The 21,895-nt window shown below is 47.6% G+C and overlaps 1 protein-coding gene across 1 annotated transcript; it reads left to right on the plus strand.

Annotated features, from left to right (window-relative positions):
• The first annotated feature begins 88 nt into the window (after positions 1 to 88).
• nacc1a (nucleus accumbens associated 1, BEN and BTB (POZ) domain containing a) lies at positions 89 to 19,968 on the plus strand. The gene is made up of 10 exons (XM_063218151.1): positions 89 to 167; positions 560 to 702; positions 5,475 to 5,615; positions 6,279 to 6,542; positions 7,558 to 8,299; positions 9,072 to 9,113; positions 11,904 to 12,077; positions 14,023 to 14,128; positions 15,927 to 16,024; positions 19,640 to 19,968. The coding sequence occupies exons 3-10, from the start codon at positions 5,505 to 5,507 to the stop codon at positions 19,966 to 19,968; spliced, it is 1,866 nt and encodes a 621-aa protein (XP_063074221.1). The 5' UTR covers positions 89 to 167; positions 560 to 702; positions 5,475 to 5,504.
• The last annotated feature ends 1,927 nt before the right edge of the window (positions 19,969 to 21,895 follow it).

Consider the following 21,895-nt stretch of genomic DNA (forward strand, 5'->3'; position numbering starts at 1 on the left):
GTGACTCTGTGCTCTACTCCCCAGAGAGTGTTTGCCCTCGATAGCTCGACGATCTGCGTCTGTCCTGTGTTCACAATGAATGGCTGTTTCTAGCGAGACGGGGAGCGAGAGAGGGAGCGCGCCCGACTTCTCCATTGAAACGCTTTGAAACAGCTACGAGCGACGGGGTGAGTCGGCTTCGAGGCCAGACAGACGGGGTCGTTTGAGGCTGCGGGGATTTCAGGTTATTTGTATTACATTGGTGCGCTGTTATAGACAGTGCTTGTTGCGGCAAAATGTAATCGGTTTTGGGATGTTTTCTCGGGGCATTGTTTTGAGGGAAGGTGTGCGGTGGGGGATGGGCTCATAAGAATGGCACCAACAAAACTTTAACCACTTCACCGACCTTACAGTAATGGCTGCATGCGAGTGATTGGCAGCTCTCCAGTTACAGCGCCGGTCCTGGTTTCTTTTAAAAATTAAAATATTTCACAGATTCATCGCAGCAAGCAGTGGCGCTGCAACAAAAATATTGCTGTTTGACAAAATTATTTAAATCCTGGATCTTTCATTTTGTCAGATGCCGGCGACAAGTGGTTAAACGGTGTCTTGATGAGCGACTTCCAACCCCCCCTACTCTCAACGCTGGTTTAGTCTGGCTCGCCCCCAGTTGCTGCTGCATTTGTCCCGGGATGACCTGTTGATGTCGGTAGCTAAAATAGAGTAAGGTGGGAATGATTTATTCATTTTATGTTGGGATGATTTTTGAAACGTAATTTGTAAAGTTATGCGAAGTCACAGCTGTTGTTATTTTTTAGTAATGTTGCACATTTTGTCAGACAGAAATCCATAAGACTTGCATTTTTATAGTGCAACACATTTGGTCCTTTCAGCCTAGTGAATCGTGCTGAGGGTGCGGAGTGAACAGATTTGTTTTAGCTGGCGTGCCAGGCTAGCCCTCTTGCTACCAGCGGGCATACCCGGCTAAGTAGGCCCTGCAAATATAATGTAACGTTAGCTAGCATAGCGGCACTTCTAACTCACACTGGGCAGAGGCGACAGATGTGCATTCCTGGTCAAAGTAAACGCTTTAATCCATAGGTCATTGCAGGTAAACGGCGTCCTGAGTAACCCGTGCATTTATTTGGTTGGCGCTGTGCATCGCGCCTATGTGCTGCATTTCTCATAGATCGGGTCATTCTGTTAGTAGTTGCCATCTTTCGACGCCCCCGGCCCGTGCCAGTGGAGCACTCCAACCGGGCAGATTGACTGACATATAACGGGGCACGGCCAGCCGATACCGCGACAGACTCAGCCTTTTCTGCAGTCTTATCTAGCGCAACACTCTGTTCGCATCAAGCAGGACGTTTGCATAAACGTTCAAGACAGTTTGACACTTATTTGAATATATATTTTATTAGGCTATTGGTCTCCAAAGCAGTTTAATTAGTCACAGTATTTATTTGGACATTTTGTTTTCAACGTCACGTTATATTGTAAGCGCAGTGATAAATCGTATTCAAAGAAGCCATCAGTATGTTTTTCCAGTAAGCTATTATACTCAGAGAAAAGAAGAAAAACTGAGTGCGATTCATTTCCTAACTACTAAACATACTCAGAGAAAAGGCAAAAATGACAGGCCTATATCTGTTAAATTAAGTTGGACTCAAATCCACTAACTAATAATCCACAACCTACTCATTTTATCAGTATCCATGGCCTAACGAGGTGGTCTTTAAATCAGAGGGTTTGAGGTTCAAATCCCACCTTTACCTCTCCCTGCACTACTATCCATGGCAGAGATTCTAGGAGTCGTATCCAGTCTCGATGGCTAAAGTGTTCCAGAGACTGTAGCTAGTCACTGCCCGGTAAATAACTGTAAGTCGCTTAGGATAAAGGCTTCAGCTAAGTGTAATGAAATGTAATGATGTCAACTAGGTATGTTTGTATAATCCATTGGTACAGGTGAAAGACCTCTAGGCCCTAATTGTTAGTTTGTCATCATGGACCATGAGAAACTCAATAGACATTTGGCTATAATAAATGTGCATTCATGTTTAATTCCAATTACCATCTGTAGGCTACACAGCCTTATGTACACACGCATGCATGCTATTGACATCAGTCATTCAATCGGATATATTTTCTGCAAAATGTTGCGACCTCTGAAGAACAGCCTCTTTAAAAGTTGTGTGGTGGAACAAAAGTCTGCGCTGTAATTCTTAAATTACACTGTGGGAAGATGTTTAGTTTTGTCTTAAGCAGCAGCCCTGTCAGATGGGGGCCCGCTGTTGTTTCTCAAGCCAAGGTAGGCCATTAGCCAAACATGCAAACTTTACTTTTAAGAGACCATCTTTCTCAACGCCTCCCTCTCCAAGCTGTGTGTGAGGTGAACACACTGTTTTCTTGCTTGGCCAAAGATGCTTCAAGCTCTTTTTTGGGCAGTTTTGACACACACACACACACACACACACACACACACACACACACACACACCAGGAAGAGAGAGAGAGAGCGTGAGTGAGCGAGCCAGAGAGAGAAACAAACCTGTAAAGCATGAGCCATCTGTGTTTACTGCAGCGATACACAGACAACCTACTCGTAATTTAAACACAGGAAACTATAGGTCAGGGTTATCTTTAGAACTAGCCCGTGTCTGTTGGCCGGTCGGTCGGCCAGTAGGGCTGGCAGGCAGGCGGTCGGTCGAGCGTTTGTGGTGGTTCTGAGGGTGCGTGTGCTAGGGGGAAGAAAAACACGGCGCCATATGAAGGTGGTATTTCACACCGTGTCATGCTAACTAAACACAGCTCGGTTTGCCCACGCTGTCCTCTAAAGACCTGGTGCCCCCCCCCTCTCTCTCCCAACCTCCACATCACATCCCCAGCCCACCCCTTCCCCTTCCCCTCACCCTCCCCGTCCCTCTGCAGTGGTGAGATCAGTCAGTGTGGCTCTTGTCTGCTCATCGGTCTCCCTTTACATTGGGAGACTCTTTGTTCCTCTCATTTGCAGAGCGGCTACTAAAGGCTAGTTGGCACAGTCACATTATCTTCGCCCGGCCGGCCCATGCTGTTTGGCATGCATGTTTGTGTACCAGAGACGGAGGAGAAATACTTAAACACACACACACACACACACACAGAGAGAGAGAGAGATACACAGAGACACAGAGAGGCACACACACACACAGAGACACAGAGAGAGAGAGAGAGAGAGAGAGAGAGAGAGAGAGATACACAGAGACACAGAGAGGCACACACACACACAGAGACACAGAGAGAGAGAGAGAGAGAGGCAGAGAGGCAGAGAGATAGATAGAGAGAGAGAGAGAGAAAGAGACATACACAGAGAGAGAGAGAGAGAGAAAAAGAGACGGAGAGAGAGAGAGAGAGAGAGAGAGAGAGACGGACGGAGAGAGAGAGAGAGAAAGAAAGAGACAGAAAGAGACATACAGGGAGAGAGAGAGAGAGAAGGGGAGGGAGAGAGAGCGAGAGAGAGAGAGAGAGAGAGAGAGAGAGAAGGGGAGGGAGAGAGAGCGAGAGAGAGAGAGAGAGCGAGTAAAACAAAGAGACAGATAGATAAATAGACTTCTAGCTGAAAATGTAATTAAAAGAAAAGTGGCTGTGTGGGAAGCAGATGCATGGCCCATGTAATGGTGATGGTAAGGGGAAAGCATGTGGTATGGATGGATGCAGTCGCAGAAAGGTCACGGGGTGAATGAGGTTTTCAGGCGGAGCTAAGATGCTCCATTGTTTTATTCCTCTGCCTGCCGATATGGAATATGGAGTATAGAATAGGAAGCCACTGTAGAGGCACCACCTCTTTCAACATAAAGCAATCAGCTTTCACTGCAGTCAACTCAATTAGGATGTGTTACTTACGATTATACCACTTTCCAACTTGGAACGAGCGAGTCTCACATCACATATTGTGTCCCCATAGTCAAGTCCTCCACTGTTATTTCTGTGGAGAGTTTTGAAAGGAGCAAACAGTTGGCTTTACAAAGTGGTAAAGTGCTTCACTGTTTCGTTGAACTACAAAGGCTGGCATGATCTCTTGTTTTATGTTTGAAAACTTAAAGCAAACCGCAAGTAGTTTGTTTCGAGTCTCAAATGTTTCCAACGTGGTTTCAGTGGTTCTTCAACTTGCAGCAGGGTGACGAGCGTTTCTGAGTTCACTTAGCACTCATTCTGTCCCGCTCCTTCGTCGTTTCTAGATTCTAGTTACAATCTAGTTTCCAGATTGCTTTATTGATGCTGGCCCTTGCTTAACAGGGATCCCCTCATCTGCCCCTCCCCTCCACTTCTCTTCTTGCTCCCTCTCCTCTTACTGCCATCTTGAGATTTCTATAGTGATTTTTGTCATTGATCTAGCATGTTTTCCTGGTCTGTGTGTCTGCGTCTGTGTCTGTCTGTCTGTCTGTCTGTCTGTGTCTCTCTGTCTCTCTCTCTCTCTCTCTCTCTCTCTCTCTCTCTCTCTCTCTCTCTCGCTCGCTCTCTCTCTCGCTCTCTCTCTCGCTCTCTCTCTAGTATTTCCCATTGACCGATTAGCATTGTGTGTTGCCCTACAGGCAAAAAAAACGTTGGGGATAGGGCAAATTATGCATGTTGTACTCCCATTGACCCGCACATATGACTTTTCATCATCAGTTTGTAGTGAACGGCTTTTATTCTAAGGTGTAGCTCCTCAGAATGTCCTATGCATGGGAAACGCTGCCCTCTCACACTAGAGACGCATGCAGGCGACACGAGCGAAGAGAGGAGAGGTCGCCACGGGCGAAACAAATAGAATGAAGCATTTAGGTTGTTGATGTGATTGGCCGCCGCAGGCGAAATTCGCTCCTCATTTGCATAATGCGAAACTTGGTCAAATAATTTAGCTTAGCCCTTTTGTAGGCATAAATGGCGAAGTTCGCTTCGCTTGGCCAAATTCGCATGTACGTGTCCCTGGCGTGTCACACTCTCTCTCCCATCCCTCCTCCTCCTCTCCAGAGTTACAGCAGCGGCCATTGTTTACCATGCCCCCCCCCCCTTTCTCCTCCTACCGCATATTCTCCGTGGATCCTTAAAACAAAATGTTTTTTTTTTAAAAAAGTTATTAAAAAGCCTTATATTTCGCCATTTTTGGTATTATATTTACATGGGAAATCTTAAGTTACATTTCATCTTCATTAGGTTACATTGAGTTACATGCGCAGTCTGCGTATGGCCTGTTGGCTATGCCTCAACCTGTGTTGCCAAATTGAGTGGTTTTCCAATAAGGCAGTTTGTAGTGGCTTCATGTGATTTTCAACCATCTTTGGTCAGTCACATCTGGCAACCCTCACTTTGGCAACACGCGAGGTAGATGTTGTGGTGTTGTCTCCTTCCTTCTTCACCACATTTTCTGTAGTGGTGCTGGCCATCGTTTAACATCATCTATCTCTCTCTCTCTCTCTCTCTCTCTCTCTCTGTCTCTGTCTCTGTCTCTCTCTCTCTCTCTCTCTCTCTCTCCTCCAGATTTTCTGTAGTGGTGCTGGCCATTGCGTCATGGCTCAGACCCTTCAGATGGCGATTCCCAATTTCGGCAACAACGTCCTGGAGTGTCTGAACGAGCAGCGCCTGCAGGGGCTGTACTGCGACGTGTCCGTGGTGGTCAAGGTATAGTCCAGTGGTTCTTAATCTTTTTTTGAACAAACATCCCCATGGCCTCATCACAACCCTCCCAACGCCCCCTTGACTTCATCATAAGCCTGACAACGCCCCCCCCTTAGTATTAAAAAATACACAGATTAATGCTCCCCAAAGGCAAATAATCACAGCCCTCTTTCAGCTGTATCCTTCTCAACGCCCCCCTATAGCTCCCCAATGCCCCCTGGGGGGCTGTACCGCCCTTGTTGAAAAACACTAGTATAGTCGCTTGGCTAGTACTGATTGCACTTGGTCCTTACACTCTTAGTTGTACAAGTAGTTTTTATAGTACACTATGTTCGTGTCTTTTGCTTGCTGTGTGCACTTTTCAGAATCTGCTTTAAATGTCCTTATTATGTGGTACACACAGTCAGCATTGCCATGTGGAATCAACACTAGAGTTTAGGACCAACCAGAAGAGGGTTAATTTCGACTCTGTGTTAAATTTTAAAAATGGCAAAATTTATGAGCATAATGACACTAAATGGCTTTTGTTTTTGTTCTGTTCTATTCTGTTCTATTCTATTCCATTCTATTCTATTCTATTCTATTCTATTCTATTCTGCACTGTGCTATTCTACACTATTTCTTTCCCACCCCATCCCGTCCCATCCCATCCTATCCCGTCCTAAGGGCCATGCCTTCAAGGCCCACCGTGCCGTGCTGGCGGCCAGCAGCTCCTACTTCCGCGACCTGTTCAACTCCAGCGGGGCCAGCAAGACTCCCGTGGTGGAGCTGCCGCCCGCCGTGCAGCCGCAGAGCTTCCAGCAGATCCTGTCCTTCTGCTACACGGGCCGCCTCAGCATGAACGTGGGCGACCAGTTCCTGCTCATGTACACGGCCGGCTTCCTGCAGATCCAGCAGATCATGGAGAAGGGCACAGAGTTCTTCCTCAAGGTAAACATGGGCGGTGGTGGTGGGGGCAAAATCGGTAAGGGTCGCTGTGTCCAAGACGCCAAGACCTGGGTTCGAATGTCATTTCCTGATCCTTCCCCGCCTCCTTGGGAGCGCCATTGGGGGCACTGGAACGAGTTTTAAAGTGGTGGTGCATTTTTATTTCTTAACTATTACTGCAGACAAATGGGTGGAGTACAGCAGCAGTAACATTGTTAAGAAAGCCTCATTTAGAGAGCCCAAAAGTGGGGATGATGCAAATGCACCACTGCATCCCCCTTTCCTGCACCTGAGGGTAAACATGGGCGGTGGCGGTGGCGGTGGCGGTGGCGGTGGCGGTGGCGTTGACGCCGTGTCGTTTGTTGCGTCAAGACCCGGGTTCGAATCTGTCCCCAGGTCATTCCCTGATCCTTCCCCGCCTCATTTCCTGCCTCCCTCTTCGGCTGTGCTATCTCAATAAAGGCTAATAGAGACTGGCAACAAGATGAAAAGGGTAAAAGGCGGCAGTGTAAGGAGTAACATTTGTAAGGAGTAAAATTTTTCATGGGTGCATTAAACGTTTTTTAACTCAACAAGATGGAGTCTAAAAGCTTCACGATGCCAAGAGTCCATAGTGTACGGTTGCTATAGCTACATAGATACATATCAGGTATTGATATGGAATGGTGCTGAGGTTCTAGAGTGAGAGAGAGAGAGGGGGAGAGAGAGAGGCGACCTCAGATTGAACCACGGATGTATAGTGTGGGCCCTTAGCCCACTGAGACAGGGTGCACCTCAAGGCAATAGTTTTTAACGAGAATGCTTCAGTAAATATATATTTAACAAGGTCTCATCCTTAAGGGTTTTGAACTTTTATCAATTGTGTATAGCCGTAAAGAAACCTTATTTCATTTGTTTATTTATTGGATCTTTGTTTTTTTCCCTACATGTAATGTGAAATCATATCAGTCTTGGCTATGAAACAGCCACAGTTGCTTCATTGGCAGGAAAGTAAACTAGACCCAAATTCTCCCTGCAGGTCAGCTCACCCAGCTGCGACTCGCAGGGCCTGCACGCTGAGGAAGCCACCCCTCCGTCGGAGCCCCAGAGCCCGGTGACCCAGACCACGCAGGGCGGCGGGGGGCTAGGGGGCGGCGGCGGGATGAGGGGCTTGGTGGTTGGTGGTGGTGGTGGTGGCTCCGCAGCCAGCCGGCCCCCGTCCTGCCTGAGCCCCAGCCCGCTGCCCCTGGTGTCCAAGGTGAAGACGGAGCAGCCCGAGGCCTCCCCGTACTCGGTGGTGTGCACGCCCGTGGCCAAGCGGCTGTGGGAGGGGGGCAGCAGCGGGGGCGGCTCGGGAGGCTCCGGCGGCAGCATGAGGAAGGCGGCGCGCTACTCCTCCTCTTCCTCCTCCTCTGCTTCTGCCGCCGCCGCCGCCTCTGCTGCCGCCGCCCAGGAGGCGGCCGCCCGCAACAGCGCCATCCAGGCCCAAGCCCAAGCCAGTCTGGGCCTGAGTCTAGGCCTGGCGCTGGCTGGCAGCGGTGGGGTCGGCGGCGTCTGTGTCGGGGGCGGCGGCAGCAGCAACGGGAACGGTAACGGCACCAGCGCCGCCACGCCCGAGGGCACCAGCCCTGGCAACCTGAGCGCCTACACCAGCGACTCGCCCATCTCCTACCACGACGACGAGGAGGAGGAGGAGGTGGTGGACGAGGGCACGGAGGAGCAGTACCGGCAGATCTGCAACATGTACACCATGTACAGCATGCTCAACATGGGCGCCGCCGGTCAGTACACTTAAACCAATCAAGCCACATGTTGTAGATATTGTAGTATGTGAATTTTATTGTAGAGCTGAACATGGGGTGCATTTCTCGAAAGCGTAGTTGTTAGCAGTTAGCAACTTGGGTAGTTGCCAATGGGATATTGCATTGCAACCAACAAAGTAGCTACCATAGTTGGCAACCACGCTTTCGAGAAATGCACCCCAGGATTGTAGAATTGTAGATCTGCAGCAGCTACACTACAACATGGGTGCTGCCGGTGAGGACGCTAAATGGTGTGTGTGTATATTGTAGTATGCAGGGCTCTGAATTCACGTTTTTCATCACCAGCCAAACTGGCTTGTAGATGCTGATCTTACTAGCCAAACACACTCACTAATGGGTCAAAGTGGCTAGTAAGTTTTATTTTCTACCAGCCAAACTGAAATTTCACCAGCATTTGAGCATTTGGCTGGTGTTAATTTAGAGCCCTGGTAGTATGTATTGTGGATGTTGTAGTATGTAGTATTAGACAGAGATGTGGACTTGGACATGAGTCAGACTTGAGTCACAGATTACATGACGTGAGACTTGACTTGACAATATTAGGAATGACTTGTGACTTGACTCGCCATTGACTCGAGACTTGATTTGACTTGACAGTTGTAGCTAACAATGATTTGCAATAGTAGCCGAGTCTAAATGTATTACATCTTTGCATTTGTATGTGAAAAAATTACATGGAAAAAATGATTTGCCCTGAAACGGTACCAGTAAGCTTACTTTTTTTGTTTAGAACACGACCGGCAAAGGGAGGCATGCACAGCAGTGTGGAGAGGTAACGTATTTATGACCAAAAGTAATTGTGCATAGAATACAAGGTGACTTGCTAAGGACTTGGACTTGGGACATGGAGACTTGGACTTGGACTTGGCTTTGGCACGACTTGGACTTGGACTTGGACTCGGACTCCGAGTCAAAAGTGTCTTAACTTGTGACTTGACTCGGACTTGATTGGAAGGACTTAAGACTTATGACCTGAGAGACTTAGGACCTGTGAGTTGCAAATTAGTGACTTGGTCCCATCTCTGGTTGTAGATATGGTAGTATATGTAAATGAGAGAGCTGCGACATGCGTCTATACAGTATGCTCAACATGGGCACAGCCAGTGAGTATACTAAACCCAAAGTGTTTGCAATGAATCAACATGCATTGCTGTTAATATTAAAGTGATACTGTCCCATTTTTTGGAAATAAGCTTATTTTACACCTCCCCTTGGGAGCGCGGTAAAACCCTATTATTTAACTCAAGGAGAGGTGTAAAATAAGCTTATTTTCAAAAAAGAGTATCACTTTAAATCTACAATATAACCATGTACAACCTGCTCCGTATGGGTGTAGTAGGTCAGTACCACTCAGCTTCTACAGGCCAAGTGTAGCATTCAATCAATGAGCCGGTAGAAGCACTGAATTAACATGAATTGATGTTGTGGTTGCTTGTTATAGAAAAGCCATATTACATACTACAAGTCATATTTTACAACATTCCTCACATTCTCAACAAATCCAGAAAATATGTGGAGGACAAAAAAGAAAAACGAGAGTATTTTTTCCCAACAATTTCTAAACAAATCCAGAAGCTACAACGTAGTGTTTTCAGGCATAAGGTAATACTTTATTTTAATGGTTCATTATTACAGTGGATCTACCACATTAGGTACAGTCTAATAACCAGTGTAACAATATATACCATGTAATACCAGTGTAACACCATGTACCTATTTTGTATCACATGGTATTAAATGCTGTTACACTGGTTATTACATTAATGTACCTAATGTGGTAGATCCACTGTAATAGTGAACCCTTAATATAAAGTGATACCCAGGCTTAATACAATGCGTCCTGCAGGGCTCCTCTGTGTTTTCTTTGCCATGCTCCCTGGGCTATAACTACTCTAAATCAGTTTGGAGGAGCACAACAGGGCACTTACCAGGGCAGTAACCTTGATGAATAGGAGCCTTCATGGACATAAAGGAATTATTGTATGGGCTTGCTTGCCCATTGTCATTCACCACATGTTTACTTAATGAGATGGTTTGACTTCAGCTATGACTGTGAATGGTTGGCGATTGTACCATGGTGAATGAAAGTGTAATGAATATTTGCCAATGGCTACTTTAGAAAACGGCAGTTGTCATATTGCAAAATCACAATTTTCATATCTGAAATCACTTGGCATAATGTTTTTCCTGAAGGTTTGTGGCAGTTTACTTAATCTTAATGAGGGCACATGCATGGGCGTGGCCCAGTAAACTAAACGGGCAATGTCTCTTTCTATCTTTCTACAAGTGTGTATCGATTAAGCAAGCTAATTAATTGGCGATAATAACATCTAAGTCTTCCCTTACCGAACTCTGTGTGGACATGTGTTTACATACACATCTGATAACCCTCACGTCGTTGTGATTATTGTGAAAAATGTACATAATCCTTTGAATCCAGGCACAATGACCTTGCACTTCATAGTTTGTCGTAGTCTATAAATCTCACATTCTTCATAAAACTACTCGTAAGCAGCTAAATATAACCGCTAGTGTCATGGGAGGGAAATCCTCATGTGCTTGACATTCATTGGATAACGCGCTGTGTTCGAAACTTTTCGATGCGCAGCAACGGTCCTAGTTGGCGTACCACAATCCCAGTAGCCTTTGCGAGGACGACGGCACATTCCATTGAAAATGCAGTCGTCGGAATTGTGCGAACAGGGCCTAACACCCCTCCCCCCAACACACACACACACGCACACACACACACCCCACACCACCTTGACTAACGGACATTCTGCAGCAAACAATGACCACTTCCATACTTCCTCATTGTCAATTTATTTTTCGGCCAGTAATCCATGAGATTCTACTGGTCTTTTTTATACTGTGTCATATTCAATTTAATACTAGACAGCTGAAGTCAAGCAAGCCCATTGTGTCTATTTTGTCCACCTTTATAACCCATGCAGTCGTTTCTACACACGCGGCCACTTAGGAAATCATGCCATCACAGTTTCCACTGCTTGCACTGCTTGCAAAGTAGAGAACTGTTTTTTTTTCTTCTTTCTCGGTGGTGTTGTTACTTCATCCCACTGAAGGGGCTGAGGGTTTTTCTTTTGTATCCTCTAAAATTAGCCAAGTAATTTACACTGCATCCAAATTTAGCTGCATTGAGAGCAAGAAGGAGAGACAGCGAGAGACAGAGTGGGACATTGCAGAGATGTGCTGCTTTGTGCTCCTTTTGGGTTTGGGAGGTAAGGCTCCGATTCATCATAGCAACAGGGCTCTGGATATCAGCTGTTCTATAACCAACGTAATCTGATTTTAGATGTTTCTTTTACCCCCACCCCCTCCTTTTCTTCTCCATGTCTTCTCCCCCCTCTCCACATCTATGGTACCACTATGAACCTGTTCTGCATCCGTCCTGCACCGTCCACTGGCTTGGTTCTCTGATCCTGTGGACCACACCACCACCACCACCATAACCACCCTCCTCCGGACTGTTTCTCTGAACCTGCCCTGCCCTGCCCTGCCTTGCCCTGCCCTGCCCTGTGCTGCCCTGGCTGGTGGCCTCTAGTGGCGGGGGAGAGAGTGGAGGCCCTGCCTGACCACTCGGAGACCAGGAGTCGGGGCCGTGGCCGCCAGGACCTGGCCTGCCTGCCCACCGAGCTCATCGCACAGATAGGCAACCGCTGCCACCCCAAGCTGTACGAGGAGGGAGACCCAGCAGAGAAGCTGGAGCTGGTCTCAGGTCAGTCAGTCAGTCAGACAGACACACACACACACACACAGATACCCTTATGGGGGACTTATCACCCGACTCGCATTGATTTACCAGTCATCTTCAAATTCAACCAGAGTTTGCCTGGCATTGGTTCATTTGAAATCCTCAACACGCACACACACACTCACACGCGTGCGCGCACACAGGCACACACGCATGCACGTACCCTCTGATGGGGACTTCCAGTTGACTTGCATGATTATGAAACCATTCATTCATAAAATGCAAAACACACACACACACACACACCATTAAAACTTGTATGCATGTCCAATGTGGACATTTTTGGAGGAGGAAGCCAACGCACACCCGAGGTTTCGAGGAGCAGGTAGCGGGCACTTACTCACTTCAGAGGGAAGACAACGCACACTATTGTCCAATGCTGATTTAAAAAAAAAAAAAAAACAGAAATTTCAGCCAGTGTGACCTTTATAAATTCCTTTTATAAATTCAGCAGTGAACTACAGTGTGCGTTATCTTCCGCCCCGAATGTGAACATTTACCACCCATCTTCATGGTTTACCAGGATATGGCTGGTATTGATTCAGTTGTAATTCCCAATACACACACACACACACACACGCTCACACAAACACACACACACACACGCTCACACACACACTGTGGATGTTTTTGTAAGTGTTTTATCGGCCCATTCCCTCTGTGTGTGCTCAGAGTTTGGCGAAAGATAGTGGAAGGCAGTTTAAGATACAAAAAGTGTTTTAATGTTGGCCTCCGTACTAATGCTTGGCAATTTGATGTGTAAATGATGTGTATGAAACAATGAGGAGACTACATGTGAAAGAGTTACTTAATATTATTTTTTTATTCTAAATGTGAAAATTCTGCCTGGATACGGTCCAACACACATGCATATATTATCAGAAGTTGGGTGTGTGTGATAAAAAAAAAAAATGGTTGGAAAGTTCACGCTGGAGCTGAAAGAATTTTAGCCTCAAGTTTACCGTGCGATAATCAGATTCTCTACAGGTCCCGGAAAACAAACCTTAAACAGTAGATGGTCTGTTTCCTCATGGGCATACACACCCAATGCAAGCGTTTTACACACACACACACACACACACACACACACCTGTGTGCTTTGTGCATGTTGGCATGTCCTGCCCTGTCGCTTCATGATTCATTTCAGAAATGTGAAGTGACGAAGCGTGGTTTCCGTGAACTCTAACACGCGTAAGCCTCACTTAGCAGTGGGAGGGTGAGAAGGCCATGTTCTGTTGAAAACATGCAGTAGACTCTCGGTTCACGTCAGCCCAACTTGCCATATGAAAGTATGTTTCATTGTTATGAGATGGCCGCATACCTTCTTGTGTCAACAAGTGTATGTTCTTGAGTTAAACTTGGCGTGTAATCTGTAAGAGGTTCATTATGTCTTAGAGTTATATCAAATCTTCCAAGTTTTTTTGTGTTTCAGACATGTACGTTTTTTTAATCTTTTACATGACTTGTTTCAACTGTGAATTCTCCATCTTCAATGGCGAAAAGGAAGAATGATAGCGAGCGCTCTGAGTCTTCTCTCCAGATAGAAGGGGTGCATCTGGTTAATCCTTTGCAGGCTTCATAGATACTTGTTCAATCCAAAGCACTCTCCTTCGAGTCAAGGTCCGTTATGTTAAAAACCCTTTATTTTAACATGGGGTATACAAACTTAAAAAACGCCGACCGGTTTCCATTGACTCGAAGGAGAGTGCTTTGGATTGAACAAGTATCTACGAATTCTCCATCTTACCTGTCTGAAACAAAAGAAGCTTTAAGATAATTGCTCTGTTAACAACAGATATTACGCAAAATCTTCAAGTGTGTGTTTGTGTGTGTGTGTGTGTGTGTGTGTGTGTGTGTGTGTGTGTGTGTGTGTGTGTGTGTGTGTGTGTGTGTGTGTGTGTGTGTGTAGGCACCAACGTGTACATCTCGAGAGCCCAGCTTATGAACTGTCACATCAGTGCGGGCACCAGACACAAGGTGCTGCTGAGGAGGCTCCTGGCTGCATTCTTCGACAGGTAAGATGGGGGGTGGGGTTAGCTCGGTGTTGATGTAGTGTATTGACAGGGAAGGTTTTGGGATTGGGGGGGCGGTGTTGGGGTAGTGTAGTGATTCTCAAACTGTAGGCCGGGGCCCGCTGGTGGGCCTTGAAGGTATTCCAAGTGGGCCTTGAAATAATTTTCTACCACTCAAAATAATATTTGTGCATTTTGCTGTTGAGTTGTATTGTTAATTGGGTCAGAGGAGGGCCCTGAACCTTTGTGAAAATTTCAAGCAGGCCCCAAGTTGGAAAAGGTTGGGAACCCCTGGGGTAGTATATTGACAGGTAAGGTTTTTGGGGTGGGGGGGGGTTAGCTCGGTGTTGGGGTAGTACATTGATAGGGAATGTTTTGGGGTGGGGGGTAGCTGGATGTTGGGGTAGTGTATTGACGGGTAAGGTTTTTGGGGTCGGGGGGGGTTAGCTCGGTGTTGGGGTAGTACATTGATGGGGAATGTTTTGGGGTGGGGGGTAGCTGGATGTTGGGGTAGTGTATTGACAGAAAGGGGGTGCAGCTAGGTGTTGGGGTAGTCTGTTGGTTGATTGTGGGCAGGAAATAAGTGGGGAGAGACTGAGAGAGATGTCCGAGAGAGCCACATTAGGGCTGGTGTTGAGGTATTCTGTTGACAACTTTTTAGATAGTCAACCTGAGGAAGGTCTAGGACCAAATCGTTGTGTATTAAAGAACATGGAGAAATGATCAGTGTGCGGGAGTTTTCTTCAAATTGTCTTATCAGGTCTGCAGACAAAAAAAATCCCCCTGCTGTGAAGCTCTGCATGTCTGGTTCATTGTCAGCTGATGGGGGATGAAAGGTCAGGCTGAAATGTCAAGACGAAACATTTAACCGTCTAGAGAGAGAGAGAGGCAAGCCGCAGTCCCCTTTCAGATTGTCATCTTGCGATGCCGTTTGGGAGCACTTTTCTAGTCCCCCCCCCCTACTCTTCCTCCTCCTCCCCTGCATCCTCCTCCCCCCCAGTCCTCCTCCTCCTCATCCTCCCCCTACTCTTCCTCCTTCTCCCCCCTCCTCCTTTTCCTCCTCCTTCTCTCTCCCCCCCTACTCTTCCTCCTCCTCCCCTGCATCCTCCTCTTCTCCCCCTCCCCCTACTCTTCCTCCTTCTCCCCCCTCCTCCTCCTCCTCCTCCTCCTTCTCTCCCCCCCCTCTTCCTCCTCCTCCCCTGCATCCTCCTCCCCTTCTGCCCCTCTTTCTCTCCTGGGTCGGATCAGGTCACGGCAATCACTGATTGATGATTCGGAGGATCGCGACTCATTACTTTATTTTCTGCCTGCTCATCTGAAGTAAAGTGTATAATTTATTGACATGTGTGGGCTAGCTAACTATGTGCGTCTGTCTGAGCTGAGTTACATTCGTGTGAAGCGTTATGTGCTCTCAATGGTTTGAAGCCACCGTGGAGCTTCCCTGCAATTACCCTTCTGTGTGTGTGTGTGTCTGTGGCGGCCTTAGAGTGTCACCAGCATGAAATATGTTTCTTTGCTGTCAGTGTTGCCATGCAATTACTAAGGTTTGTTTCTCTCTGTTTGCGCGTGTGTGTGTGTCTGTCTGTCTCTGTGTGTGTCTGTGTGTGTTTACATGCACCCCCCAACCCTGTGTCTCCACCCCTCTTCGCACCTCCTCCTCCTCCTCCTTCCCAACCCCCGTGTCTCTCTCCACCCCTCTTCGCACCTCCTCCCCAACCCTGTGTCTCTCTCCACCCCTCTTCACACCTCCTCCTCCTCCCCCCTGTGTCTCCACTCCTCTTTGCACCTCCTCCTCCCCCAGGAGTACTCTGGCTAACAGCTGTGGGACTGGCATCCGCTCCTCCACCAACGACCCGAGCCGCAAGCCCCTGGACAACCGCGTGCTGCACGCTGTCAAGTGTGAGTGCCTCCTCCAGCCACAAGGGCTGGGTTTAGCGATTTTGTGGGCAGGGTACAGGGTACGGGGTACATTTAGCGAGGGGGCCCTGAAAATCCTTACTTTTAAACAAGGCATGGCGAGTGTGGCAGCTGGGGGAAGTTTGAGGGGCCCTTGGCAGTTGGCCACCTTTGTCTCTATTGTGCAACTACCCCTGCCTCCTGCCACAGGGGCGGCGCCACTGCAGAGTAGCTGAGCGCAGGATGAGGACAGAGAAAACACTTAAGGGGCTAAAGGGCGGGTTATGCTCTGTTTAGAGCCTCAACGTAGTGAGTCAACGCAGTGCATATTGATTTATAGCTCCATTCTAGCTGCGCTATCCGTTTCCGTCACAACGGTAGGGACAGTAGCTACACAGACTCGACGACAATGAAAATGAAACATTAAATCTTTATGTTACGTGCATTTTTGATCACACTGGCAGCCACTGCGGTAGTTAGGAAGAAAGATTCGTGGCTCATTTGACGAGTATATGTCGCACGAAGCAGAATGTTTCCTCGGAAACACTGTTCAACTGCCCAAATATAACTTCAGCGTCGTAACTTGCAAGCGCACGTGTTGTCTTTGGTTTGTGTAAATGAATGAAACGACAAAAGCACGGGCAACTTATTAAATGAAGAGCTCACACAGTCCGTAGCCCGACGAAGGTTAGAACAAGGACAGAGCAGGCTGGTCGAGAGGACCAATCAGAGAACTATTTTCTCTCCTTCCCGCCCTTCACTCCGTTGCCGTCTGCATCATTCACTGCATTGAGTCACAATTTTGGGGAGGTGCCCCAGTGTACCTGCGTGATGGGGGGGGGGGGCTTCACTCCGTTAACTGCGCGGCTCACTGCATCACGACGCAAGGGAAGTTGGTCTCGAGGCATAGATCACCCTTAAGGGGGCCCATGGGTACACGCCAAAGTAGCACCTCGTGGCCTCTCCTGCTGCTTGCAGCCTTGTGATGCGAGACAAGGCGTCATGGTCATGGATTATCAAAGTTTTCATTCAGTATCTCATCGAGGCACAATCCAAAGGTTACTTTCTCATTGGCAATTGTGATATTGAATTGTAGAAAGCTCTGCCAATAGCTACTCTGTCTAGGCTACTGTTTCTCAATGGGGGCGGTACAGGTAGAGCGTTGAGAAGGATAGAGTTGAGGGGGGGGGGGCGGTGCTTAGTTGTCATTGAGGGCATTGGTCCATTTTAAATATTTTAGTAGTAAGGGGGGCGTTGGTAGGCTTATGAAGAATTCAAGGGGGCGCTGGGAGGCTTAGGATGAGGTCCAAGCGGTGTTTGTTCAAAAAGGTTGAGAACCACTGGTCTAGGCTGACGGCAGGGAAAGTTTTCCCCACAAATGCGGGGCTGAGGCACGAGGCCACAATCAGAAGAAAACGGGAGGACGGGAGGTGCTAGTTTGAAAAGGACGGGAGGTGCTAGTTTGAAAAGGACGGGAGGAGCATGTTTGGAATGGACACCATGTGAAGCCTGTTATACGTATGAGAGCACTGAAAAAAGAAAAGTTGTTAACACTGAAAGGATCAGTACTCAAAGTAGCGTCCCTGTGCACAACCATTGTGCAGGTTCTGGTAATGTGAAGTAAAAGTAATTAAGTAAAGGAAGGATGAATCACTGCACACTGGTATTCTTTGCTGGTAGTTTATCGAGAGTGAACCTGATAAAGCAACGGCGAAACGCATTGTTCACCAAATAGACTACCAGGAAAGAATAGCAGTGTGTGGTGATTCATCCTTCCTTTACTGAATGGATCAGCTTGGTCGATAGATAGACAGATGGGTAGACCGACTCATTTTGTTGATTCCAAGTTGGTAAAATGAAGGTGATCAAATGTTTTTTTGTTACTCCAGAGATGGTGGAAAGGCAGTTAGAACCTAGAAAATCTTTAGGTTATACTAACCTTTTTTAGCAATAAAAAAAGACGTAGGCCAGGCCAATAATAGTTCCTCATAATTTTATGCCGGTGCACTGTACGCATCACTGTGTGCTTAGTGTTGTTGTTTTTCGGCCAGATGAGGCACAATTTTAATGCGCAATTTCTTCTCTTCGTTATTTAAAGTAGCATAATTTGGCCAGCTACTTAATCTGTTCATTTTAATGCATTTGGCATCGGAAACTTGTGATGACTCATTGAATGTATCTTGAGTGGATTATTGACTACTTTTTTTGGAGGATGAATGGGACATCTTCCAGTCTGGAAAAATATTCTGCCATGAAAACGGCTTCAAACAGGGTTGGAGGGTGCGGTTTTAGGAGGATGTCACAGCAGCAACAGTAGCTGCACTCAAAATGGTCGACTCTCGGACCCAAAGTTCTTAATTTTCCTTATTGTGAAGGCACCAATCAAACTTGGTAGTGATGAATAGAATGTAACATATTTTATTAGTCACTGCGCAATGAAATTGAGCTTAATTAAATTAAAAGATTAGAAAGGAGCTTAAAAATCTCACACCCATAAGCATTTAGTCCAATCACACACATCCACACACCCAAGTAGTATATACGTACTTGTGAAACCCCACACAGATGACAGCCATACACATCCATATTTTGCTGTAGGTAGGCTACAAAATTGTGGTCTGATTATCATGACTTTCAAATCTCTTCAAGACTTGGTCTGACCAAGATCATAACAACTATCATTCTCAAACGGCATGGTTGACCCACCTCCCTTGGTTTGCTACTGGTCGACAGCGGAAAAGGCTGAGCCAAAGTTTAAACCAAACATTTTCTTAGTCCCAATAGAATGTCTCTGCTTAAACCATGTCACTGCCTTGAACACGCCTCTACCCAGGAACGTTGGAAATGCTCAAAGTTGATTGGTTCCTGACAAAGTGGGTGGAGTGCCCGCTCCCGGGGGAACCACAAAGTACCTGACCAAGCAATTCTCCTGAGCTAGTGTAGCAGAGCCAAAGGTGTTGCTTTATTTGGTCAACTTTATTTGGACAGTATAGCGAAGAATGGGACAGGAAGCGAGTGGGGAGAGAGAAACGGGGAAGCGTCTACTCTGCACTTGACCCGGGCCGGAATCAAACCCCGGTCGCCGGCGTAGTAACCCAATGGCCTCCGTTTAGGCCACGGCAGGGCCTCTTTGCAGCTGTTGAAGAATGACGTCCTCTCTCTCTTTCTGTCCCTCTCTTAAAAAAAAAAGCTTTATTCCCATAACCATTCACTGTAGGGTTGCCAAAGCAGTACAGGGACACATTGAGACTGATTTATGGTAAAAAGAAAAAAAGAAACATATTACAATATTTTACTAAAAAAAAGAAACTTATGAAATAAACTATTCAATTAATTATTCTCTTCTCTTCTGCCTTCTTCTCTCTCCCTCCCTCACTTCCTCATCTCTTCTCATCTCTTCTCTTCTCTCTGCCTCCCTCCCTGCCTCCCTTTCTCTTCTCTTCTCTTCTCTTCTCTTCTCTTCTCTTCTCTTCTCTTCTCTTCTCTTCTCTTCTCTTCTCTTCTCTTCTCTTCTCTTCTCTTCTCTTCTCTTCTCTCTACCTCCCTCCTTCTCTTCTCTTCTCTTCTCTTCTCTTCTCTTCTCTTCTCTTCTCTTCTCTTCTCTCCTCTCCTCTCCAGTCTACTGCCAGAACTTCGCCACCAGCTTCAAGGAGAGCGAGATGAATGCCATCGCGGCGGACATGTGCACTAATGCGCGGCGCGTGGTGCGCAAGAGCTGGATCCCCAAGCTGAAGCTGCTGATGGCCGAGGGCGACGCCTACGCCAGCTTCCTGCCCGACGGGGTCAAGCTGGAGGCCGACGCCCTGACTGCCGAGGCCGCCTTCGACGCCGCTGCGGCCGGGCTGGAGGGAGGTCAGCCGGGCACCGGGGCTGGAGAGGCTGGGGTGGGGGTGGGGGTGGGGGACGCGCTACAGGAGTTGGGGGGAGACGGCAGCTCCTTGTTTTAAGGTTCGATCGAGGGGGTGTGGGGAGGGGGGGGTCGTCTCACTTTCCTTTACCATGCCCCCTGCCCTGCCCTGACTTGACCTGAGCTTCAGCCCCCTCTTGTCTGCCCCCCCCACAACCTTCCCCTCCCTGGTCCTCGTCCTCGTCCCCATACATGGCCACCTCTCTCCTCCTCTACTCTACTCTCCTGTTCTCACCTCCAACCCTCACATCAGTGTCATCATCACACACACACGCACACACACTACTGATAACTTCCGTTGCTGCCGCCGCCGCCACAACGCTTTCCCACCCCCACCCCTATGCCCACACACTCACACACCCCTGTTGCCCACGCCTCCCAGTCCCTACCCCACCCCATCCCCATCCATACTCAACTGTTGTGAACCCACCCACCCGGCCTGGCCCGACCCGACCCGACCCAGCTTTGCCCAGCCCAGCCCAGCCCAGCCCAACCCAGCCCAGCCCAGCCCAGCCCTGCCCTGCCCTGCGCTCCAGCCCTGGATGGACTGCGGGCCCCACTCCGCTCCGCCCCGCTCTGCCGTCTGCCCAGGACCCGGGAGGCAGTGGATGGATAGGCATATAGGCATATAGGCATAGGAATGTCAGGGGCATCAGAGGAGGACGGGGGCGATCTGTTGTTTTTCTTCCTCATTTTAGTGTGCGTGTGTGTTTTTTTTTCTTTCCATTTTTACGTTGATGCCCAACTTCTCCTTTTTGCACAGAGGCCCCGTTTATGCCCGCGATTTTTTTTTTTTTTTTTTTAATGACTTTTTTTAAAATCATGCATTATCATCATTTTTGTCCTTAATTCATTTCATTCAACTTTTATCTTCATTTCGTTAACCATCAAGAAAGACAATGTCTCCAAAAAAAAGGGGGTGAAAATCAAAATAATCCCCTGGATGTTCATTTCATGTGATTCCATATCAAGAGAACAGTGTTGTTGATTGAGGACGTGAGAGGGGATGTACAGTACAGTATGTGGTGTAGAGAGGAGAGAGGGGGGCCTCCTAACCTAGGGCCGGGTCTGGCCCACAGGAGCGGTACCGGGACCGGGACTGAATGTAACTGGCGGGAGGGAGGGAGATTGGACGGGCGGATGCCTGTACTGCCTGTTTCTCCTGAGAAAGAGAGGAAGAGAGAGCGCGCCAAGCGGGCAGTGAGCATCAGGCACTGAATGGATGTATGTAGACAAGCGAGACTTCTTTGGACAAAGAGGAGAGAGTCCCGTCGTGGAGGGCATTCTCTGACTCTCATTGTTCTTCCCGTTTTTTTACTTTATTTTTGTTCATTCACTTTATTTTTCCTGTTGTTCTTTTTCCTTATGTCCCCATTTAACAGGACCCCCCCCCCCCAATTTGCTTTTCGTTAACCATTTGAAAAACAAGGCCTTGCCGCTATTTATACCATCACTTGAAGAAAAGAAGAACATAAAAGAAACAAAATCAACACCACGATCAACAAGAACAAGAATCGGACTTAATTTGAAGAACCATCTCCAAACCACGCAGCCCCAGGACTTTGTGTTAACTTTTTATATTTTTGTTTCGGAGAAAGTTGTCCTGTCTCCTCCCCCCCTCCTCCTCTGTTCTTTCTTGTACAAACCCCAGGTGGGCAATGGCCAAGTGTTTGTTTGGATGAGTGAATCAACGAACGCACAGAGTGATTGAAGCGCTCGCCTCGCAGCGTACTGTTGGAAACCAGAGTGGAAAGCCAGCAGTGAAGAAAAAAAAAGAGAATGAGCAAGCGAGTGAGTGAACACTGAAAAAAAGGAGAGTGTGTGTGTATGTGTGTGTCTGTGTGTGTGTGACTTTGTTATGCTGTTGGGGGTTGGGGGACGAAAAAATGTACCTAAACGCACCTTAACCATGTGCACAGAGGGAAAGAGCAAGGAAAAGAGGGATTGTTCGATGATCTCTTTTGCTT

Source organism: Engraulis encrasicolus, chromosome 2 (assembly GCF_034702125.1).
Source record: "Engraulis encrasicolus isolate BLACKSEA-1 chromosome 2, IST_EnEncr_1.0, whole genome shotgun sequence".
NCBI classification, from domain to species: domain Eukaryota; kingdom Metazoa; phylum Chordata; class Actinopteri; order Clupeiformes; family Engraulidae; genus Engraulis; species Engraulis encrasicolus.